The 25,671-nt window shown below is 44.3% G+C and overlaps 1 protein-coding gene across 1 annotated transcript in view; it reads right to left on the minus strand.

Annotated features, from left to right (window-relative positions):
* Nucleotides 1–12,011: 12,011 nt before the first annotated feature.
* The window catches only part of SLC30A9 (solute carrier family 30 member 9), a 39,932-nt gene continuing 26,272 nt past the window's right edge, over nucleotides 12,012–25,671 (minus strand). Inside the window, exons 16-18 of the mRNA XM_066632370.1 lie at nucleotides 25,301–25,430; nucleotides 22,183–22,296; nucleotides 12,012–17,086 (exon numbers count right to left, since the gene is read on the minus strand). Coding sequence (XP_066488467.1) covers nucleotides 17,042–17,086; nucleotides 22,183–22,296; nucleotides 25,301–25,430 — 289 coding nt within the window. The 3' untranslated portion in view covers nucleotides 12,012–17,041. The remainder of the gene's footprint in view (nucleotides 17,087–22,182; nucleotides 22,297–25,300; nucleotides 25,431–25,671) is intronic.

Genomic DNA, 25,671 nt, shown 5'->3' on the forward strand with positions numbered 1-25,671 from the left:
TGACTTGAGAATCCAAAGCATGTTCAGAGTCCTGTTTCGTCCAAGGCCTCCTTGTGAAACTCCATAGTGTCTAAACAGTCCATCTCTTAGGGCTAATGATCACAAACCACAAAAGAAAAGATAGATCTGTGACAGGCATGTGCCACTTCAAATTACAGGTGGGACTTCATATGACTGAATACTCCTCTGCACCAAAAAAAAAAAAACCTATACAAAACTCCCTGTAGAAAATGAGCATTTCAGGTGAGAACCTGTCTGCCTAACATACTAGGTTTATTTGTGTAGGGAATTTTTTGTGTGTATGGTGGAGAATTCCATACTGAACCCTCACCTGCAATCTCAAGTGGTATGGTCTAAGCCCAAATTGACAATTTTCATTTGCTGACTGTGAGAATTGGGCCCAAGTTATGCAATGAAAGCTAATTTTCCATATAAAAGTATTCAAAATGTCCAAATCTGCAATCTGTTTTTTTCCCACCTGCACAAAATGTTTCACTTTATTCTGAGTTCATGTGCAATTTTAAGGTTGAACAAAGGCAGTTGCCTTATCTGAATGTCCAGATAACAACCTTATTAAAACATGGAATGTATCAAATTCAGGACGAGTTCTGCCAACTTGGAAGGTTTCCTATTGTTAATTAATACTGTGTGTTTATTTTTGTCCAAAGCCTAAATGTCTTTTGTCCTAATTTGTTTTTGTCATTTAAAAGACCAATTTCGTTGAAGTTATATAAAAATTTTGCATTGTACCTTTCAGTTTTACACATAACTGAGGATTGCACTGTTCTTGGCAATAAGACGAGCAACAGAGTTTGCCCTCCTGCTTGACAACTAATTCCTGACCGTATTTTGAACAAAGGCTGGACTGGGAAACACTGGCTTTTTTGCTGACTCAAGCTGGCGGGCCATAACACAGGAAAGGGCTTGTCTGATTGCCTTGTCTCTGTGGTGAACACCTACAGAAATGTTAGAAAAGCCCTCCCCTTCTCCATCTAAGTGAAACCCTCCTATTTGCTTGCCAGTGGGGGGAAAAAATTAAGGTATGGTTGTTACGTTGCTCCCAAAAAGAAGCAGAACTGAAATTGGTCCAGTTAATTCGATAGCCCAGATAAGTTTTTTTCTTGTAGCTGTTGACCACATTGGGGGGGGGGGTTGAGAGCATATTGCTCATCCCTACCCTCTGCTGGCATGCTCACAGGACCCCCTCCCCCCCATGATTAGTGTTTGTCTACAGCAGCAAATGCTGAACACAGGTTGAAATCCTTCCAACAATTTCCATTCTGGGCTGTCATCAAAGCCTGGCTTTGGTAGGCCATTTGAAAAGTTTGTTTTTGTGGTGGTTTTGCTTGTTATTAAATGGCTTCTGTTATTGTATGGCCCCGGCCAGAGAAGTGGAGTGAGGTTTTGCAAGAAAGGTTCTGTTCAGTGCAAGAGCAAGGCGCAATTCACACAAGCACAGTGGCAGGAGAAGTACTTCAATACAGCATGATCTTAAAACACATGTATGAGAAACTCACCATCTCTTGAGTGGGACTAGTGGATCTTTCTTTCTTTCTGAGAGGAAGGAGACTGATTGGCTGTGCAAAATCCATGCAAGATACCCTGCCAATGAGATTCTTGGATTAAGACACCTACATCAGTAGTATGGAATTATTGTGGGTGGGACGAATGGAACAAACCTTGCTTTACTTGGGACATTGTGAGAATCCCTTTTCTGAATACAGGTAATACACACTTAGATGTTGTCTCATAAATAATTTGTTTTCCACATATTTTTAAGAATAGGGCATGATCCAGCAGGAGCTAAGCATTCTTAAGTCCCTGGGATACCTGTGAGAAAGTCAAGCAGATGGTCAACTCCCATTTAATGCAACAGGACTTAAATAAGCTTAACTTTAGCTGGATCATACCCTCCACTTTTTGTGATGTTGCTTTGAGAAAAATACCATCTTGGAATTTTGATCATGTTAATCGGAGTTGTCCAGTGCCATCTGTTTCTAAAACAAATTGTTATAATCAGCAGGACACTGTCATTGCCACAAGGAGTCCCATAGAGAAGATAAATGCAACCATCCTTCATAAATTACAGCATTTCCATTCTAGCTGTTCCTGCTGTACTTAACACATACCATCAACTATCATGTTGCAAAGCTGATGCTGGTGAATGTTTCCTGTGGTGACCCCTGCTGATCTACTTGGTAAAAATTGTCAATTAGAATGCATGAGTCCACGTTTGTCCACAGTATAATCTCGCTATAGTGTATTTTTGTATAAGCAGTGTGAAAATCCAATGTTGTGTATGGCAGTAAAAAAAAAGTTCATTTGTGTTATGCACACCAGATTCACGTAAACAGACCTCACTAAAGCAATATCATTTGGGGTTTTGTTCAGGCAATAGCTCTGTTTGAAAATGAAAGGTGCCCTCGAAGTTGCTAGCTTGGCTCCATCTATATGTTCTACAGTACAGTGTGGAAATTGCTTCCGTATGCCTAAGAGTCCTAGTACCATCTGCAAAGAGGAACCAAAATGGATCAGGTCAAAGAAATGGCTCCCTTCCCTAGGAAGAAAACAGCTTAGTCACAGCATCCATGTGATCCCTCTTTAATGATGTTCTTCACCCAATTCATATGGATTCTCTTAACAGGAGTAGTTGGTGCAAATGGGACTACTCCTATGGAAGCTGCTTCCACACTGCACTGGTAACATAAGAAGCAGGTAAAAGGGCTCCTTTTGCTATTACCATAAAGGTGTGTGTTCCTCCTGCACCACTCCAGTAACGAAGAATTAGGCCACACCATCCAACTCTTTCTCATGCAGGCATTACCCCTCCTGGAAACTGGGGCTGTGGCACAGCACAGCCATGGGTTCCTGATGTTGCTAGCCTAAGTTGCAGTAGCGTGAAAGGAACACACAGTGGCAAAAATATCATCTGAAAGGAGCCTCAGGCCAAATTATACATGATGCTGGAAGCGTAATGGTGCTTCCATTTTTTTAAAAAGCAGCTGTGGGTAGAATAAATCTAGATTGGCACCAATGGCAGCTTCCCTCCTGAAGCAAGTAGTAGCTGGGGAGTATTTTTTATGGGGACCATGATGTTAGGGAAGCCCCACACCAAGGCTGTAATAAGGATTGGATCCATCTTCACCTGCCACTCTAAGACCAAAGCATGACACATTTAAGCATCCTGTGTGGTTTGGCTGCATAGTTACATGTGCTGTTGCCTCAACTATACTGCAGACATTTTTAAAGAACATCAGACCCATTCCATGAGCCCTACTTCCACCTCATATCCACTCCAGCCAATATTTTGTTCTCAGGCAGCTGAACAACATCATTAAACATTGAACAAGACATTGCAAAGTCACCAATGGGTGCAGTGCAGAATTTTTACAGAACTCCAAGATAGCAAGCCTGGGATGTGAAGTTTTGTGCTTTAAACTTAAATGACAGCTTCCAGGAGGAAAATCTCATCTTAATTACTGTTGTAAAGTTGCCATACAAACTAGGCTCATTGTCCCACACGCCAGTTCAGGGTAGGGTGAGTCTGGAACAAGCTGACCTTGTGCAAAGTCTTCCCTGTCTCTTTCTTCTACCCAAGGAGTATTTTCTCACTCAGATTATAATTTGCAAGGCCTTAAGAGGAGAGTGTAGCCCTGCAACCTCAGCGGAATAAGGAAAGACTAAGGTCCAAAGGAGACTGTGACAAAGAAGCTGATGTTTCAAGTTATTCAATTAAAAAGTTAATAGCATGAACCTGCTCTTAAAGCAGCTTTGCACATAATTCCACTACAACTACTAACTGACACTTTTTTTACTTGCCTGCCTGTCTGCCCACACCTACCTATGCAAGGACCCAATCCTATTCAACTATCCAGCGTTGATACAGCCTGAGTGCAGCCTGATGGAAACAAATGTTCCCGTTCTTTGAGTAGGCCTCTATGACGCCACTGTACCACAGGATGCAGTGCTTGTCCCATTGGCACAGCTGCACCACTGCTGGAAGGTTGGATAGGATCGGGTCCTCAGTCCTTTGTGGTCTAGGAATATACTTACTGCTTGCAGACCACGGAGGCAACTGCGAGAGGAACTAATACGTTTTAGAAGGCCTCATTCACACAAGCAGCAAATGAGGATTAAAATTGTTGTTGGGTTGTATTGCTTCAGGCTACAACTGTGAGATTGCATGGCTGAATATGTTTCCCTAAAGCAGGGGTGTGCAAACTTTCAACTTTAGGGATCCTGGACCTTTAACAATTGTATAGAAGAGGGAATTTCAGCAGGGGTAGCTTGTCATCTCCCAGAAATTTTCTCTCCTACACAAAAGCCCTAAAGTTGAAAGTTTGCCCATCCCTGCATAGAAGGAAAAACAAGTTTTATGCATATATGAGCGACCCATTTTGGGATGAGAACTAGGCTAGAACTCTTTTTTCCCTGACATAGTATCTTCTGGGTGCAGGGTTTCTGCTATAAAGGAACATGATGTTCTCCACTGATAAACAGTGACTTCCCCCCTTCATCTGCTGTGTGTGTAAACTGCTTCAAAAACAGCCGAACGATTTCACCAAATGTAGCTACAATGGACAGCACCTTATAGTCCATCTAAATATTATAGGTAGAACCAGTGGTAAGATTACCTCATTATCAAGGTCAGGATTTGCCTCCTGTTTTGGGTGCCAGAGCCTAATTTGGGCCATCTCACTGGAACCTCAAGGTTACAAGTACCTTATGAACTGTTTGTTTTAAACTCTGAATTACCTCTACTCAAGCCACCCAAGCTCTGCCCACACCAGTCTCACTTCCTCAGCATAGTTAACTGATAGGCAAGCCCTTGCATTTTAAGTCCTCCGGTATACTGCATTTTATAGAGGTAAAATTGAAATGGGCTACAGCACCACATAATTCCACTACCTTTTGGGGAAAAACACATCATTGCCTTATTCTCTCTGATCATTAAATCTTCCTCCCATTTCTGTAGCTACCTTTTCAAAGTTTGTGTATCAGTATCACACACATACCGGTGCCAACATGCCTTTGCTCTATTTTCTAAGACAAAAATATTTGTGGAGATACTGTGACCAAGAACTCATTATTCCTAATATTTTTATTGTTATGGTGTAGTTTAATTCTATTAACAGTTTGTCTTGTTTAGAATAACTAAAAGCTAGGAATAGACAAATACCTGAAGCTGTACAAAGTGAATAGTGTAATATAGACTAGTATGTTTTAGTGAGAATTTGTATAGGCTCTGTGAATTGTTTTCTGTGTGACATCAGGACACATATTTCTTTTAAGGAAGTAAACACAAAAAAAGTTTAGATGGTTTTTTAAAACAGTGATATTTTTTGATTATAAAGACACATTTGTTACTAGAATTTACTATTTCAGGTGTTAACTCTTATTTAAATATTGGGTTTTATTACCACATACCTCCAAATCCATTTGTCCTGTTGCATAACAATGCACAATAAAAAGTTAGCTTCTGCCTACAGTTTGGTGTGTATGTGCGAAAACATTACATAGTAGTATACTTCTGCAGTTAGCTATCACTCGATGGAAGGAAGCAAGTTGTAGGTAAAACGAACCTAGTAAATGGGGGCAATTCTTTTGTCTAGCCACCATAACATCCCCAGCTTGAGAAAAGTCGAATGCAGCAGCTCCTAAACATTTTAGTGCCTCATCCTTCATGGTGGGTCACAACGCAGTGCTCGCTTGCAGAGCTGGATTGTCTTATTGGGAGACCCTGGAGGCTGCTTCGGGGTTGCACTGGGCCCATAACCCACTCCACTGGCCTTTGCGGGCCACAGAATGTCCTGCAGAAGTGACTGGAAGCAACTTCCAATTAGTGGACACAACTTTCAGTTTGCTTCCGGTCACTTCCACGGGGCATTCTAATGACTACAGAGGCCAATGGAGTGGGTAACAGCCCTGTTACGAAACGGAAGTGGCCTCCAAGGGCTCCCAGTAAGGCATTGTGGTGCTATAGGGAGCGTTGCATGAGGCCCAGCACACTTGGGGTTGCAACACACCAGTGGGTGACAGCCTACAATTTAGAAAATGCTTGTTTCGTGTATCATTATTACAGAAGTACATTTGGCCAATCTTGGTCCCAAGAGTTGTACTCCCTTCCTAGACCACAGCGGTCAAGGTGGTTTCTTTTAGTCTTTCAAAGCTATAAAGTGAAATGATGGGAAGTTATTGAGTATTCAAAGCAATAGTTCCATAACCAGAAAGAACTCTGGGGCAGACTTATCCCAAGTTTAACAAGATGGAAGATATTGCTGTGATAATGCTCTGGAACGCCTTATCACATGATCATTTGGTACACCGGTCATCTGTAGACCCTTCTGCTGTTAGCTTAACAAATTATATGTATTGCATTTAAATACTTTTTCCTATAAAGGAGTTCAAGGTGAGGTACAGCAGGTTGCCAGGGTCCCCACACAGGAGCTAACCAGACCTATTTTTTCCTTCACTCCAGTAAGACAACTATGTCATGTGCCTTCAAACCATGCTTTAGAACAGGCTTTCTCAACGTTTATCCTTCACTGTACCACTTCACATGGCCCACCTCTTCAACGTACCACCAGAAGTAACTGGCAATGACATCACTGTCAGTTACTTCAGGATTGGGAAGCCAGATGCAACATGACAAACACCAGTAAGAGGCTCAGGGTGGACAGGAGGGCTTTCTTGAGTGTGGAAAAGCATGCTTTGGAGCCTCCTATCACCGTTTGTTGTGCTGCGCTCCTGGTCTCTCTGCCAGGCAGCAGGTGCCCAGGGGTCCTGCAAGTATCACCAGACATCACCTCAAGTACCACCGGTGTTATCCATGCCACTGGTTGAGAAACACTGCTTTAGAACCAATCATACTATGAAAGATACAACAGCATATCTTTCTTCTGCACCACCAACATGATCCAAGGCTTCTGACTTTCCTGGCACAGGGAAGGACTGTGCTACAGTTGCTGTCATGCTACAAAAGTAACACCAGAAAGTCCTCCATGCTGCCATGCTAAGAGGTAATAGTACCCTTTACAGTTCTCCCAGATTTGTGACTGGATGAAGTGTAGTAAAATTTGTGTAACTCGATAGGTCATATGTGTAAAGGCCACAGTAGTAGTTTTGGTAGTTGATATGGGCTCATAATGTTGGTTAACAGCCCAATCCTATCCATGTCTACTCAGAAGTAAGTCCCATTAGTGTCAATAGGGCTTACTCCCAGGAAAGTGTGGATAGGATTGGACTGTTAGTCAGTTACCAATAGGGAGTTGCTAATGCATAGGATGTAACTGTCCATCCATAAAACTGGTTGAGGCAATCAGGCAACAGATAGACTAGAGCAGCCTCCTTAAAAAGAGGAAACAGAACAGCAGATGTGGAGGGAGAGGCAAGGGGGAAACCAGAGCTGTAGTCCACCACTCTTCATCCTTCTGCTATCAGTCTGTGCCCCCCCCCCCGTTTTTGAGGAGCAGAGGCAGCAGCTGTGTAAGAAGGTTGTATTTAGTGTGCCACCCATTTAGTGGTCTCGGGCCAGTCGTGCTATTCACCCTTTGATGAAAGATGTGGCAAAATGTCAGAACACGGCCAGACGCCACAGGTACTGGTTCCACATGACATTTCAATCACCCCATGGCAAACTGCCAAACTGTCACCTGTAGTCACCAGATGCATTTGAAGTGTGTGTTTTTTTAAAATCCTTGTTCTGCAGACAGACAACATCACCCCAAAGCCCTATGAAATTTCATAAATGTACTCAATAACTTTCCATCATTTCATGAGGATAATGTAAATTCTGAACTCAAATTAGAACACGGAGGGGGCGGATTTACCTTCAGTTTTACTGAATTACAATCATCAGAGATACAGTCTGTACTAATATGAAGAAAAAGGTATAAATTAACACAAATCCTTCAGAGTGAGAAAAAAATCTGTGCTTTAATCATCATTGCACAGCAGCTCGTTGGAAGAAAAAAAAATTTCAAAAGTCATTACCGAAGATGGACAAGAGGACATAACATTTGTGAAACAAATGTGGTTGCATTAAAGGAAATACATTTCTTACGTAGTTCCTGTTTAAAACATCCAGCATAAGAAAATTAACAAGAAACACAAACTGGGCACGTTTTCACTGGTCATATTGCTTTGTGTTTCAGTTTGCCATACAGTGCCCAAATGGTTAATCTTTGCACATATCTCTTACTTAAACTCTTCAGAGTTCTGGATTTGAGGGTAAAACAACAGTTGGCTGAAAGGTTTAAAAAAAAAAATCACACTGTATGGGTACAATGGCACATAGTCAAATTACTTTGGTGTTTAAAGGACACAGTAAATACGGGGCAGGGGAAGATATCTTGAAACACTTCGGAGTAGTGAAGTAGGATGTGCAACTTCAAACTTTTCACTCCCAGAAAATAGCTGAATCAGCACACTGAATGGATGGATACACCAAAGAAGAGGGAAAGCATAGGAAAATCTGTGTAGGCAGCCTTAATCATAAATTTACCCTAGAAGAAAGGGTGGGGCAATATCCAGAAAAAGGAATATACGGGACATTTGCTTAAAACTAATGGGGCCAAGCTCAGGACGAGTTTAAGTCCTATGGGTGGATTCCTTTAACCAAGAGTCATGCAGTATTTGTTCCAAAGCATTAGACATTATACTAATAAAGGATTATTGTATCATTAAACATGACACCTGTACTGTACAGGGAGCAATGTGGGCTTCTGTCAAGAGGTAACCAATACATTTTGGTACCCTGAAACAGAACATCCAAATTCTTAAAGTTCTCACTTAAAAGTTGTTTCATTCAACATGGTTTTGTTTTAAAGTTGGCCACCAGTTCTCAATCTTCTGACCGCCACGTTTTCTGCAGCTGCACATTGTAGGGCTACCGGAATCCACTTCTAGGTCAGACTGGGCCCGCGACCCACTTCCTTGGCCTCGTTGCACCCCAGAATGCCTTGAAGGTGGCTTCCACAAGGCATTCTGAGATGCGATGATGCTTTGTGGCACAATAAGAAAGCGTTCAGTGGGCCCACCACTTGAGAGAATGTTATTGAGCCCTCCTACGGTAAAATTTGTTTAGTCCCAAGTTGTTCCACTTCTAGTTGCAGTTTCCAAGAACCTATCAACAACTTTTAAAAGTTATGACTTGCTGTACTACCAAGATGGTGGTTAAAACAAATAATTTAACATTTTATGCTGACCATTGTACCCGTTGGCTGAGACAGGTCACCTCATTCTGCCTCATGACAGTGCCAGCCCTGCTTCTTGTCATACGGTTAGAACACTCACTAGCTTCCCCAAATACTGAAAGCACTGCACAGGGAAGTACCTTTGTGGGTGAATACTGTAGCTGAACGTCTCTCCATGCAGTTACAAGTACCATTTTCAAGTTTGTAAAGCAGCTACCACACAGTTTCCAGTCATCTGAATCCACCTCGTTTCCTTCACAAAAGATAAAAGTAGCACAATTCAAAGAATCAGCAATCGGCTGTGGGAGATCATGGGAGGTCTGTGGGAACAGACTTCACCAACTTCTTGCAGCAACTGTTACCCTGCACCTGCCTGATCTTGTCTGATCTTGGAAGCTAATCAGGGTCAGGCCTGGTTAGTATTTGGATGGGAGACCACCTGGGAATATCAGGTGCTGTAGGCTTATACCATAGTCTTTCGAGACTGAAGGTTGCCAACCAAGTTAGGCCACCAGTTGTGCTGCTTTTATTCAGAAATGAGATTAAGCCTTCCAATTTTCCTTCTGCTTTAGCTATAGACTGGTCATTTACGGTCCCATGGCAATTAATGCCAAAAAATGTTGAACGAGACTCAGCTAAATGCTATTAAGTTCTCAAAAAAAAAACAATTCTGCACTTTCTTACATTCTTCCACTGAAATTAAGAAAGGTTAACTTTGACAGAATCATTCCCCTTTTGCCCATGTGCAAAACACAATAGTTTGAAAAGTTGTAAAAACGTAAATTAATCTACTTTAGGCATTAAAAAGCATCTGAGAATCAACTAATTGTATGCTTTTGAATGCTAAGCCATCCAAACTGCCTTGACATGATTGTATTTCCCCTCTGTGAACGGTGTGTGTTTGTGTGCCTGTGGATTCATAGAATTTTGGCGAATGGGACCATTCAGTGAGCTAGAAAAACCATGAACACACAGAAAATAATTTTACTGTCCAGTGTTGTGATGTCCATAATGGAAGGCAGCCATGGACACAGAGATATAGGTTAGTCTTCAGGAGCTGCAATGCCAACACAAAGGACATCTGAGAACCAGTATGGGAGGCTGTGAGGCCATCTCCACAATGAGGTTGACCGAGATGCATATACATGGCATATTCATGGGTTGTGGCTGCCTCCATTGATTCATTCAGCTCCACTGTCCCTCTTCCCACTCACTGAACAGAGCAAGAGTTTGAGCCACCCCTCTCCTGTCCTCTATACTCTCTCTTCTACACTTCTTCAAGTCAGATAATGGGAGCATAGGCTGGCACATCACCAGATAAGGAGAAGGCAACTTTTGTTTTGACACAATGCCTCTGGTGCCAGGAGATCTATGGCCAGCCCTGGGATGTTGCACAAGACCCAACCCACCTCACCCACTCCCAGCACACACAATGCTCTTGTGTTACCTTTACCCAGCTGTGCTACTGCAGGGATTCCTGAGACCAAGGTAGACTGCAGGTATAATTATCCATCAGCTAAGGTAGCTTGCTCAACAAGAGGATTTGTTTGTTAAATTTAGGAAGCAACTGAGCCCCATAAACCATGGAAATAACTGCATGGTTCTTGATAACCTGGCCATATCACAAAACTACCAAAGACTGCTGAAAGTAACACATGGCAGGTTTAATACTCTAAGGCAGTGTTTCTCAAACTGTGGGTCCGGACCCACTAGGTGGGTCGCGAGCCAATTTCAGGTGGGTCCCCATTCATTTCAATATTTTATTTTTAATCTATTAGACTTGATGCTACCATGGTATGTGATTGCATTTGGGGAAACGTTACAGACCTGAACTTTTAACAACCTACTCTGTATATTCTTTTAACAATGATAGTAAATGGGACTTACTCCTGGGTAAGTGTGGGTAGGATTGCAGCCTAGGATTGTTAAAAATTTTCCTGCTTGATTATGTCACTTCCAACCATGACATCACTTCTGGTGGGTCCTGACGTATTCTCAGTCTAAAAAGTGGGTCCCAGTGCTAAATGTGTGCTAAGTTTGCAGACGACACCAAACTTTTCCGAGTGGTGAAGACCAGAAGTGATTGTGAGGAGCTCCAGAAGGATCTCTCCAGACTGGCAGAATGGGCAGCAAAATGGCAGATGCGCTTCAATGTCAGTAAGTGTAAAGTCATGCACATTGGGGCAAAAAATCAAAACTTTAGATATAGGCTGATGGGTTCTGAGCTGTCTGTGACAGATCAGGAGAGAGATCTTGGGGTGGTGGTGGACAGGTCGATGAAAGTGTCAACTCTATGTGCGGCGGCAGTGAAGAAGGCCAATTCTATGCTTGGGATCATTAGGAAGGGTATTGAGAACAAAACGGCTAGTATTATAATGCCATTGTACAAATCTATGGTAAGGCCACACCTGGAGTATTGTGTCCAGTTCTGGTCGCCGCATCTCAAAAAAGACATAGTGGAAATGGAAAAGGTGCAAAAGAGAGCGACTAAGCTGATTACGGGGCTGGGGCACCTTCCTTATGAGGAAAGGCTACGGCGTTTGGGCCTCTTCAGCCTAGAAAAGAGACGCCTGAGGGGGGACATGATTGAGACATACAAAATTATGCAGGGGATGGACAGAGTGGATAGGGAGATGCTCTTTACACTCTCACATAATACCAGAACCAGGGGACATCCACTAAAATTGAGTGTTGGGCGGGTTAGGACAGACAAAAGAAAATATTTCTTTACTCAGCGCGTGGTCGGTCTGTGGAACTCCTTGCCACAGGATGTGGTGCTGGCGTCTAGCCTAGACGCCTTTAAAAGGGGATTGGACGAGTTTCTGGAGGAAAAATCCATTATGGGGTACAAGCCATGATGTGTATGCGCAACCTCCTGATTTTAGAAATGGGTTAAGTCAGAATGCCAGATGTAGGGGAGGGCACCAGGATGAGGTCTCTTGTTATCTGGTGTGCTCCCTGGGGCATTTGGTGGGCCGCTGTGAGATACAGGAAGCTGGACTAGATGGGCCTATGGCCTGATCCAGTGGGGCTGTTCTTATGTTCTTATGTTCTTAACCACTGTTCTAAGAAAAAATAGAAAAAAGGAAATTGTTGTTCAGCTGTGAGGTTTCAAATGTGCTAGAAAGCATCATTGACTGCAATCTGCAGAACAATCAAGGCTGTAATGACTTGGGAGGGGAAAGAAATGGAAGGCAAAAGTATAAGCACACTGTTCCTAACAATGTGAAACAGATGACAAAGAAAATCACATTGGTAAACATTCAGTGTGCCTGAGAGTGACCCTTAATTTCAATTGGCTTTGGTATTTATAGAAAGCTAGGTTAAAGGTCTGTGAAATTTCATGGCAGGGGAGACTTTTCTTTTAGGCAGGTCTATTTGCTTCACCCCTTCCCTGGATTTGCAAAGGAGGAGTCAAAACACACACTGGACAATGTGTCCTTGGGCTCCAGCTCCCAAAGCTAGGCCACAAGGTCAGAGACCCCCTGCCACTTCTGCGTCATCAGTTACCTGCCTCTGACACACACAGAGCATACCACCTAAGAGAACAATTTTCAACCACTATGCGGTGGCACATTGATGTGCCATGTAAGGTCTGCAGGTGTGCCACAGGAGTCTGGGGATGGTCATTTATTAGTAGGGCCATTGGGAAATGTGAACCCTCTAATGGCAGTGTGGTGTGCCCTGTCAATTGTCCAAAACACTGGTGTGCCTTGACAATTTTAGCCCCTTGTCAGTGTGCCATGTAATGAAAGAGGTTGAAATATCACTGACCTAAGGCATGGCAAAGAAAGAATGCTGAGAACTGGTTATCACATACAGAGAACTGCAAAGCAGTGAAAGTTTACACCTAACTACGATGTTTCAAACCAAAATGCAATCTCAACAAATAGCTAAGAACAGCAATGGCTGCTGGGAAGGTATCTCAAATTCAACTAAAAAAAGGTGCCCAAAGTTCTAGGACCTGTGATACATCAAAGCAGCTAAGCCAATGACATCAGCAGAGGTGGGGCACTCAGGAAATTACAGCTCAGGAATAACATTTCAAGAGAAAAGAGGCTATCAGAACATAAAATATAGCATTCAGTAAGATTCTAGATCTGCAGACAGTCTAACAAAATATTGCATAGACTTTGTCTGGGGCCAACTGCAATCATATATCACCCCCCTTAAAGAACTACAGCTCAGATTAGACCCTCAGGTTTGAGCATATTCCAGTCCATTGTAGTGATAGATCCATTTTGCGAGATGTGAACTCCCAGTCCCATAATTAATCAACATTTCTGTTGTGCAAAATCTCTCTGTAGATGTCATTTGTGACAACCCACCGTGGGTTGAACACATTTGCACCTGGTGTGCACAGATTTTTACATCCCCTTCCCTCAAGAAGGGGGGTTTTCTTTTGTTGCTGCACATTTTAGTCAGATGTAACCAACACCTTTATAGTGAAATCCTATGAATGTAGCATGCCCCATTAAGCTGAACAAAGTATACGGTAAAGTGTATACAGGATTTTGCTATAATGTTCTGAAAGCTTTAAAAGTAGCAACGTACAGGTTAAAGAAATGATGGGGAAAATGACATTTTCACTATGGCTGAAACTGTCCACTTAACCCATCATTTGTCAAACTTTATGAACTTCAACCTTCCCTGCTTCCTCCCTCCTGAACTTATTCCATCTCACAGCCACATCTAATCAAACAGCAAGAATATGAAACATACTGGGAGCACAGAGATCCCCGTTTGTGCTGCACACAACCTCCCACTGGATGCAAGATTTGTAGGATTACTGATCCAGCAGTGCCAGTCAAAGAGGAATACAACATTCTGTCTTATCCTAGAATCTTGGACACCCATTTTCTGGTATCCTATTCCCCTCCAAGACTCCTTCAGCAGTTTGAGAACCAAAGCATTAACCCTTAACAGATTAAAATGCTGCCAGCAGACTAGGAGGCAGAGAAGCTCATCTGGGAAGACCACTGTGGATTACAGTGCACAACAAAGGATAATTCAACATGTACCAAAGTTATAGTTTTATACAAATATTTACAACTTGCCTTTAAAAATATAGCTTTTAATTACACACAACTTTAAATAACTGAGACAACAGCTTTATTTTCCATCTATGGATCCATCTAGGATGCAGTACTGAGCCACCCTTGCAAAGAAGTCCATTGAAAAGGTTCTAGTTTGCCCCTCTGAACGTGTAAGGAATTGGTTGGTCAGAAGAAACAAACAAAAAACCTCATCACCTGCAGAAGTCCTTATTTACCATAAGCAACTATGTAAGTGGTCATTTACAAATCTGACCATTTTACATAGCATTAGATTCAACTCAAATTAATGCTACAGATGGCTCTTGACACAGAGTCCACTAGTGCCTTTAATTGCATAGACAGTTCCAGTGCAAGTGAACTTCCCCATCCACTACCATAGGAGGATCAGTTCCATGTAACCAAAGGGACTTACATAGTGAAGCGAACAGAGAAATGTTTGTCTTCACAAGGTATTCATGTGCACCTAAAAGCAAAGAGTATGCAAGGAACTGCAGGCGTAGCATGAACATGATAAAGAACAGGGCAGTTGTAACCTAGTAGAGGGAAAATTGAACCACTACAATTAAATATGTACTTAAAAAATTAATGAGTAGCTCTTTTAAATATATGCAACAAGGTTATCAATATACACTGAATTACAATATGTACATCTTCATTTCAGAAACCTAAGCTTAGGAACATTACTATACTGAAAAATGCATGCGATTGTCAATTTTCAAAATTGTCAAAAGGCATGCTTTTCAATCCTTCCAATTCAAAAAGTCACATTTTAAATTTAAAAGTTATGAACAAGGCTGACATTTTGGTGTCCACCATAATCATCAATCTGCGTTGCCTTCCAAAGCCTCTACATCACTGAGAACTCCAGGGATTGGTCTTCAGGACAAAGCTGGTCCAGTAAGCAACCTGACTATTTTTAAAGTGCCCAAAACAGTTTCACTTTGCAAAGCAAAATTACCACAGATGCTTTCATGACTTACACATCCCCGTGGTGGTGGTGTGGTGGCACATCCCCGTGGCAAGTGGTGACTTGCAAGTATAAATGATCACAAATCAAACACCACAGACATAAAAGTTTAATTAAACTGCCCCTCATCTCAAACAGAATGCGTTTCAAACTGAACGATGCATACGCATGTGTCACCAACCCTGACACTGCATGATTCATGCTCACTTTGGGCCTCAATAAAAGCTGAAAGCTTCAAGGGTATGTTTCCTCTTCTAAAACTCTTTTCAAACTAAATAGGCCCAGGATCTCCATACAAGCTTAACAGCTTGCAATCTGGATTTCCACTTTCCCCAACTCCCATTGTGGGCAATGTTCCCAATCCAACTGCAAATATATTAAAACTTTCAGATTACTGAAAGCAAATGTAGGATTTTATTTCCTACAGTCAAGACATTTCATTCCATGCAACTTCATCTGTCAGTGAACTACACATAAGCTGAGCCAGTCAGCTACTTTAGTTGCCGTTTAATGCAATGTATTTGGATTTTTAAACGATTATTTTTTCTGCAAACATAGACCCATATGCGGGAGAAAAGGGAGTGCCATTTCAGAAGCACAAGTCCGAATCTCTCCTGGGAGCATGGAATTAGTTGTACAGTTCTTTGGATCTTGAATCCCTCCTTTTGTAGGTAATACAAGCTCATTGCATCTTAGGGTATGTTAAAAGATCAATTCCATAATTTTTGCTGCAGCTCAGAGACCCTTAAAACAGAACAGAGGAAACTCAAAGAGCAAAAAAGGTTTAGAGCAAACAGCATAATGAGTGACTACCATTTTTTAGCTTCAGGCATAATGAAGAGAGAGAGGCAAGTTCAGAAAGTTAGGAGGTGGATTAAAAAATTCTGAAGGGGCTGCAGAGGGGGAGAACCAGGACATAAGCCCCATTCATATACTATCTCCAAGGGTGTAGCCGCTGCTATGTCACAGTTGCTCCCATGCCACTCTGAGTAATACTTGCAACTGCTACTCATGTGGCTAGGGAGAACTGTCCATTACAGAAACATGCCACTATCATGGTGCATGACTCAATCTACCCTAATCATAGAGATGGAAGTTGCCAACACAGCTAGGATTGGCATGGCAGGAAGCGCAGGATCATGGCCAACCACACTACTTAATGTAATGAAAAGAAAAGAAACGCACCATAGGACAAGTCTGCATACACAGATACTTACTACACAGTAACTCTGTTTGCTCTGGGATAGTCAGTGGCAGCATTCAGGTTGGTCTGATTTCTAAAGTTCTCAAGAACTGCCAATGCTACAGGAAGGAAAATTTCCAACTCATGATATTGAGGGAAGAAGCAAGGATTGTACTGAACTTGTACAGGAAAAGCCAGAGAAAGGCTACAGTACTAGAATACATCAATTTGACTTGGAGGAATGAAGCCTTTAAGAGGGTATAGACACGCCTCTTAGTTCTCTAATAAATATTTAGAAACAGCAGCTGAATCAAAACTAGTGTACAAACTGCTACAAAAAAAACTGAACTAGGGCAGCAAATATATATTGTGTATTTTCAGAAACTGATATTTCAAATAACTTAAAGTTTCTAGTTCCAAAAATTCATCTCTACTTCAGGTTCACATGTAAAGAGATGACAAAAAGCTGGCCTGGGAAACCAGTTCAGAGAAAGTGATTGTTCTTCTGGTGAAAAATCAGCACTAAAAAATCAGGACGTTTAGAATGAATCAACATCTTGAGATCCCTGCTCGGTTTGGATGGCTGCTCTGTTCCCAACGAAGCTGATCCAGAAGACATCTCAAAAGACTTCCGCCAACCCTACAATATTTCCAGATCTACATGTCGCACCTCCGGATTACGTTGCTGTGAGAAGATAAAATGAATCTTTTAACAAGCATGAAATACAAGCACCAACATGGTGTAACAGATCACAGGTTGGACATATTTCAACCTTTCCCAAACTGTGGGTTGTGAACCCATGAGAAGTGGGTTGTAGGATGGGCACACCCGCTCACCCTTGCGTCCAAATGGCTCCAAATAGGAGCAACTCTGGAGGAAATGGGCAACTCCTGAGGCTTCTTCTAGGTTGCGCTGAGTCAGCGACACACTCTACTGGCCTCTGCAGGCTTCGGAACAACCCAAAGAAGCCTCTGAAAGTCACTTCTGGTTTTCAGAGACAACCTGGGTCAGAAAACCAGAAGTGCCTCAGAAAACCAGAAGTGACTTTTGGAGGCTTCCATGGGCTATTCTGAGGTCTGAAGAGGCCAGTAGAATGGGTTGTGAGCCAGAGAGACCCCCCCCCCCCCGACACCATCAGCATCACAACCCAGATGATGAGGTGGGTTGTGGTGCCGATAAGGATGGGAAAAATGGACTTCTTACCTGTGAATATCCTGTTCTTGGAAGAGGAAGGGGTTCAGTTCTGGATTGTGTGGGACACCCCTCCCTCTGCACGAGACAGGACCGGACTGCTGACATTGTCGCCTCTCTTGGTGGGGCATCCTGTCCTGCCCCAGTCTGGAACTGAGGAGCAAGCACCAGGATTCCCCGGAAAGGAATGCCACTACTTCCTAGCTACGTAAGGCAGAAGGTCAAAGCCTGCTGCCAACACCCTGGCCAGCATGCCAGTAGGAAAAAACAAACGACTCCGGCATTAGGATAGGAGGGAGATAGGGGACCTGGCCTCAGGATGCCCTAGCTACCAACCCCCAACCAATGGAGAGGCCACCGAGGGAACACAATAGAGGGATCTCGCCAAGGAAGTGGTGGGCAGAATGAACCCCTTCCTCTTCCAAGAACAGGATATTCACAGGCAAGAATTCCAATTTTTTCTGGAAGAGGGTTAATTCTGGACTGTGTGGGATATGCCAGAGCTACATATCACCTGGGTGGCCCCGGCGAGAACCTCTCTATTGCGGCAGCACTTTCTGCAACACTCTCCTGCAAAGGCGGTTTCAGCAGAGGCAGTCATATAAATGTTGTAATGCTTGGTGAAGGTATTTGGAGAAGCCCAAGTGGCTGCCCTGCAGATATCACCAAGTGAGGCCACCCCTTCAAACACTGCGGAAGTCGCTGTCCCCCTGGTGGAGTGCACTGTGATCCCCTGGGGGGGCACTTCCCCCAGAGCTCTGTATGCCTAGACAATGGCCCCCTTGAGCCACCTGGCCAGGGAGGCTACTGAGGCCCTCCTGCCTGGAACCAATCCAGCAAAGGTGACGAAAGAGCATCAGTTTTTCTAATGCGCTCTGTATAGTAACACAGAGTCCTGCGTACATCCAGGGTGTACCAGTCTTTCTCCATTCTGTGAGCAGGCTTGGGACAGAAGGAGGGTAACACTATGTCCTGTGACCGGTGGAATATCGAAATCACCTTAGGGAGAAACAACGGGTTTGGGCGCAAGACCACCTTATCCCTGTGAAAGACACAGAGATTGGCATTGACTGAGAGGGCCCCCACTTCTGACACCCTCCTGGCAGAAGTAACAGCGACCAGGAAGAGTGTCTTAAAAGTGATCTCCTTCAAGGGAACTGTTGCCATGGATTTGAAGGGAGCTTTCAGCATGGCTGACAGGACTTCCCCAAGTCCCAGGTAGGGAATCTATGCACTGTTGGGGGGTTGAGCAGGGCTGCCCCCCCTCAGGAAGTGTTTAATATGCAGGTGGGTAGAAAGGTTACGCGTCAGTCCTGCCCCCAAAATGCTGTTCAGTGCTGCTACCTGTCTTCTAAGAGTGCATGTGCTGAGCCCCTTCTGGAGCCTTTCCTGAAGAAACTCCAGAATATGTTTAGTCTTGGACCTAACGGCGTTAACGCCCTTGGAGACGGCTCAATGCACAAAACGTTTTCAGGTCGAGCCATGTACCTTGTTGGTAGACTGTCGCCCGGATGCCAGAAGGGTATTCAGCTCCCCGTCGGAACAGCCGCACTGGGAGAAAGACGTCGGAGGTGGCACCCCGCCAGGAGTCCGTGAAGCCAAGGAGGCGCCCCCCAATAGGGCAAGGGTCGCCGCCATGCCTGGCGTCATGCCCCCCTGTGGTCCTTGGTGGACTTGGGAGCTTGTCCTGCAACAGGGTTGTTTTGGGGTCTGTTTCGGGGGAAGAGGCGGGATCTGGCCCACTTAGCCCTGGACTTTTGCATGTCCCAAGATCTGAAGCTAGATCTGAAGGAACGAAAGGAGCTTGGCTTGTTCTTACTGGACTCCTCCTTTTCCGAGGGTAGCACCTTGTGTTTATCCTTGGCCTCCACCAGGAGGGGATCCAGGGCCTCTCCAAAAAGCTTACCCCCTTGGAAGAGAACCTCAGCCAATCTGGATTGCGAGGCGGCATTGCCATCCCAGGATCGTAGCCACACTTGGCACCTGGCTGCCACATTGGAGGCCAGCGCCCTAGCGTTCAGCTGCATAGCATCAAGCGATGAGTCTACTGTGAAGGCTGCTGCCAGGGCTATCTTTTTCAAGGAGCTCCTTACTCTCTTAGATAGCCCATGTTCTGAGGCTGCCAGTTCCTCAGCTCACAGGAAGGCAGCCCTGGACATGATGGAATTGGTGGCCACAGCACGCAGGGCGAGGGAAGTGACCTCAAAATTGTGCTTTAGGGATCCCTCAATTCGCTTGTCACAGCTGTCCTTAGGGCCTCCTTCCCCTTCGGATGGTAGCAGTGCGCTGGAGGATAGTGCCACAATGGGAACATCCACCACTGGAACCTTCAGAGACTGGAGGACCTTGTCTGGCAGGGAATACAACTTGTCTATCAGCTATGGATAGACTATGCTGGTGCTATGCTTCTGTTGACTGGGATTGGCCCATTCAGGATCCAGAATGCACTGAAAGACATCTGGAAAGGGTACTACTTCGGGTTTGATGGGTCCCTTAGGGAACAGCCCATGCAAGTTTGCCAATGTCCCCCGCCCCCCTTAGTCTGGGTGACCTCAGTCTCAGGAGCAAGGTTAAGAGACTGGGAGGCTTTACCCATCATCCTGGGGAACAGGTCTACAGGAAAAGGCCTATCCACCTTTTGTGGCTGCTCACAGTCATCCTCATTGCCAGAGAGCTCCCCTTCCTCCCTCTCAGAATCTGAGGAGTGAGAGGAGGAAGAAGGGGAGGAGGAGGAAGAAGGGGGGCTAGACTTAGCCTTAGAGATATCCTGAGGGGTGGGGGAGATGGTTTGACCCCCCCCCCTTGTTGGTAGGACCAGAGTTGGAGATGCCCCCTTCTGAAGGGCCACAATCCTCCCCCTCATCGAATCCAACTTTTGCCATGGATGGGGCACCTGCACACACCTGTGCCTCCATCCCCTTACGGTGGCTGAGCAGGTTGGAGCTGCTTCCATGCGCCTGGGTTGCTGCTCCTCCGCCTGTTGCTCGTCCTTGCCTTGTCCAGGTCCCTTCCCTCTCACAGCCAGAGGCCAGAGAGGGGAGGGTGTGTCTCCAGGGTCCGCGACCGCACCGGAGAAGGGCGGTTCACGCCCGCCGCCTGTGCAGCTCTCGCTCGCTCACCACCAGCCCGGGGCTTGCAGTCGCACCAGGAGAGGCAGTGTGCGAGGGTGTGCGGCTGGCCTCTCTTCTGTGCATGCCCAGGACTTGCATGATGGGAAGGAGCTCTGGGGCTGACGCCATGCCAGAGCAAGGCAGGGGAGCAGGTGCCTCAGTTGCAGTCTCCCCCTCCTCCTGCACGCATGCGGAGCGTGTGGGAGGGGAACCTCTGGGGCAAGGCCTGTGGCCACTCTGGAGGTTGGGGGGGGGGGGAGAAAGAGAAGGAGAGAAAAAGGGGGAAGAGAGAGAGGCTGCTCCTATGGTGGCGTGCTTAAAAGCGCTCACTCGCAGGGTAGCTTACCCCCCCCCCACCTGCACCCAAAGGGGCTGGTGCTCTCCACGCTGGCCTCTGGAGCTGCCGCCCACGAGCTGGGCCTGTGCTGCAGCTCGCAAAAACCCCCGACATTGCCCACAAAGTGGGCCCAATCCCTGACTGAGAAGAGGGAGCTGGGTCGGGAAAGGCAGGAGAGAGGAAAAATGGAGGGGAAAGAGGGCAGGGAGAGGATCTCTGGAGAGGAAAGAAAAGAGTTGGAGACAAAGCTGAGCTCTATGGAGCCAGCCAAAAAACCCGACCTGTCCCTTAGCGAGCCAGGACCGGACTGGGGCAGGACAGGATGCCCCACCAACAGAGGATACAACTCAGCAGTTCTATCTCGTGCAGAGAGAGGGGCATCCCACACAGTCTAGAATTAACCCCTTCCTCTTCCAGAGAAACACTGATTTATTCCATTATGCATTTCATGACCGTGCAAGCCCCGAGAAGACAGGTTCAGAGTTCTCAACCTATCTTACTTCACTGAGATGTGGAAAGGATAACAAGCTAAGAATCATGTACACCTGGGCTGCTTGGATGAAAGGCAGGACAAAAATGTGATTGATAAATAATGAGTGTATGTCAAACAAGGAATTTACTGCTTACATGTTTTTACTCCACCCTTCTTCCAAGCAGCTCAGAACTGTGTAATGCAGTTTTCTCTTTACAACAACTCCATGAGGTAGGTCAGACTGAGAACACACAACTGCTCCACAGAGAGTTTCGTGGGTGGGCAGGGATTCAAACCCAGATCTTCCAGCTTTAGTCCAACACATCACATTAGTTCTCAGATCCTTGCGACTACTGCCTTTGGCAGTTGAACAGCAAATCTTTAACCCGTCCTTCAGCAGCTACTTCTTAAGGACTCTTGTGCAGTTCTCTCTCACTTTTAATGCGACTCATGAATGAGAATTTTTTAGTGGGTTGCATGCTAAAACTATATGGCAAGGGGAACAAAGGGAGGACAAAATGCAAGTTCTCTGGCCACTGTCTGTTCTACGTAACTTTTTGCCACTTCTGAAATGTGCTCCATGGCCTCAATGTGCCCCTATTATGAGTCACGTAGTCTAGTTTTTTCAATAAAGTACATTATAAATTATTCCTTTTTTACCAGCTCTTACCTTTAGCTCTTTCTCTAGCCGGTCTACTTCAGCTCCTAGTGTGTCAATAATATTTTCACCATGCTTAAGCATGAAAGTCTCTAATTCCTCAAAATTCTTCACCTGCTGGATTTCCTGCCATGAAATTAAGCATTTGAGGTTAATAGTATGGTGTGGAACACAACATGTCATTTCCATTTGGCTAAATAAATGAACAAATTGGTTATTTTCAGAATCCTCTACAATCCGCCCTTTTTATTCGTGGGGATCTGTTCCAGGATCCCCTGTGGGTATGCAAATCCATGGCCACTTCTGGTTTGACGAGCAAATCAGAAATGGCTTTCCCCTGGTATCCACGGTGAGTCGAATCTGTGGATCCCGGTGGTGCATTGTATTTAATATTTTTGTGTAAGCACAGCGCAGCAATATCAGCTAGATATTGTAATATTTCAAGCTCTCTTTAAAAAAAGTTTCTAGTCTGCTTGCAAACCTAAACTGTAAACATCTGCAGACAATGACTGCCAAAAACTCCAGAATTCATGAGGATTTTGCATGAGTGAGAGAGTAGTCTGTAAAGCTCACTGGCCATCAGACAGAAACAGTGATGAACAGTGAAGAACTGCATAAGTTTCCATTACTCATACAGGTCACTGAGTCCAACTTTCCTCAGGGCAGAATTTGGGTTACGCTAAGACAGGCTTGTGTTTCAAAAAATATAGACTATAAATAGTCCTGGCTGTGTTAATATTATTCACAAGTTGAAAACATTCATCATTTTTAAAAAAGCAAATTATTAGAGGTTTTATATAAACATTTTGGAAGTGGATAACAAACCATCCTAAGACCTAAAGCTAACATAGCAGAATTAAATATGAAAAGGACAGGATGCAGCCCATTAAGCACTCAAGACTGCAATTCTATGCACACCTACTGGAGGGTAAGCCTCACTGAATTCAGTGGCAATTCTGAATAAGCACACCTATGAATGTTTGGGCTCTGTCCAATTGAATTAAATAAGTAACTGAAGTGCATACTTTTTGTCTCCCACTAAAAATGCAAAAGCTTAAAATTAGCAAGATTAGTGCCCTAAAATGTCTGAATCAGTTGGCAGAACAGAGTTGCCTTAGAGTCTGACTGACCATTGGGTCAAGCTAAGCTAGTTCTGCCTGCTCCAACAGGCAGAAGCTGTCCTGAAAAGGATCCGTATTTCAGCAAAAGGTTCGCACCTCTGGTCTAGAGAAGGGGCATGAGAAGTGTAACACTGCACAGATGAAGGACAACAACTACTCCTGAAAGATAAGGAAGCAGTTCTTCAGAACCAGTTCAGACTCCTTATCACTGTAACGTTATTTTCAACTATTGGATAAGTCACCCATGGTTTTTGCACACGCTCCAGTTGCACACGCTTCCAGCAACACTGGAAAAAGAAAGCCAGTGGGTAACATCCTACTGAGTGCTTCAGTCACTTAAATTAAGATGGGGTGGCCAACCTGCGACATGTGAGCCACTAGTGGCAGGCAGACTCTTTCAAAGTGGCACTCACAGTCATCTGTCATAGCCATGCTGGTTGATGCAGGGCTCCACAGCCACAAGTACACAGCGCTCCTCCCAGTTCAAAGCCCAGAAAATGAGCCGGGGCAGGGCAAACATAGTAGAGTGGAGGCTCAGCAGATCTCGTGTGTTGGCAAAACCACCAAATAGGCCCAGAGAGGGTCAAAACAAGATGGAATGGCACACTCAAAATTTTGTATGAAAAAGTGGTATGTGGTTTCCTGGGGGCTGGCCACTCCTGTTTTAAGATATACATTCAAGCTTCTTATCAGTATTTCATATTTTTAACCAAATAAGCAAGTAGTTTTAATGGTCTCAGCCTACTAGAGAACACAAAAGCCACAAGTGGAGGACATGACTCATTATAAGAGCTTGGTTATTTTTTAAAAGCTGCCATGTGTCCAACAACCATGGATGTCTCAATCAAAAGTTGAAACTAGCACATATGCACAGATGCCAAGAAGAACTATATAAGAGGAACTATATAAGAAGAAGTATATTAAGATGCCAAGAAGAACTGCCATGTGTCTGAGGAGGTGACCGACTTTTTCCCCCCAGAGCTTCTCTCTTGTTCGATTAAGGGCAGCAGGATTAAATGGCAAAGCTTTTTCTTGACTTCAGGCTACAGGTGGGGAAAACTATGTTTTCGAGGGTTGGGGGGGGAGTTTTGAAACTCTCCCCCACCAAACCCTCCTCTGATGCAGAAAGGTACTATATCAAGGCAACAACTAGGCTGAACCATTCTTCTCTGACACACATGGTTTTCTAAGTATAGGAGTTTTGCTCACAGGGAAATATCTAAACATGCAACCAACCACCACACCTGCAGCCTAACATGATACAATCCAAGTGGGACCCCTTTACCTTAAGACAGTGGCTCCCAAACTTTGTACTGTGGTGCCCAAACATGCCATAGCAAACTCACAGAGGCGGCACAAAATGTCTCACGCTGCCTTCTCTTACTGACCACCATCTTGAATCACATGAAATCATGCATGATCCAAGATGGCAACACCCAGGGAGAGCTGAGTGATGGTGCTGCTGTGACATGACCACAAGGTACCCTAGTAAGTTTGAGAACCCCTGCCATAAGAGGAGACTAACAGCAAGCCTTCCAAGTTGCATTCGGTGCTCTGAATGTTTGTGAACATTCTAAGGCAAGGCACCAGTTTAGCCAGAAGCATCACTGTGCCTCCCAAAATCCCAGAGCACATTACAATACCGATGATGAGTAATGCAGCAATTTAAACTTTACATCACTCTTATTCTCCAGTAACTCTCCAGTTATTTTCCAGTAACTCAGTAAGTCTCTGCAACGGATCATGCTGGATAGATCGCACCAGTAGTGCTTCAGTGTTGGTGTAGATTAGAAATGCTAATACAGCCCCCAACAAAGTAAATAAAATCTACTTATTCAAACATTTATACCCACAAAGCAGATTTGTACTTTCAGAGCCCACAAACATGAGATGAACTGTGCAAAAATACACTGGATTTCATACTAGTAAAATCTCATTTTAGCACCCTCAAGTTTTCCAAAGGCAATCACTTGGAACAGTTGAAAACAGTAACACATTTTTAAACATACTTGAAGCAGTTGCTCAATGTCTTGCTTCTCCAGGTAATATCGAGTAACGACCCGTCCATCAAAGTCTACTTCTGCCTTGAATCTCACTTTGCTCATTCCCATATCTGTGGCTTTAACATCATGAATTGCTCTAAGATAAATATTTTGTAAAATGTGGTGGGATAAAGCAAACAAACAAACAAACAAACAAATCAGACATTTTTAACACTGACAAATGCAAGCTGCCACAGGACAAAAATTATTCATTTTTTCCTCTTAAATATTATCCCGACAGACTTTAAATCAGGAGTCATCTATGTGCTGTTTTTAGTGTTCTGCTAATTGGCTGAAAAAGCATTTTGAGATTAAGGTCTTCAAATCCAACCCTCTTA

Source organism: Tiliqua scincoides, chromosome 6, assembly GCF_035046505.1.
Source record: "Tiliqua scincoides isolate rTilSci1 chromosome 6, rTilSci1.hap2, whole genome shotgun sequence".
Taxonomy (NCBI): domain Eukaryota; kingdom Metazoa; phylum Chordata; class Lepidosauria; order Squamata; family Scincidae; genus Tiliqua; species Tiliqua scincoides.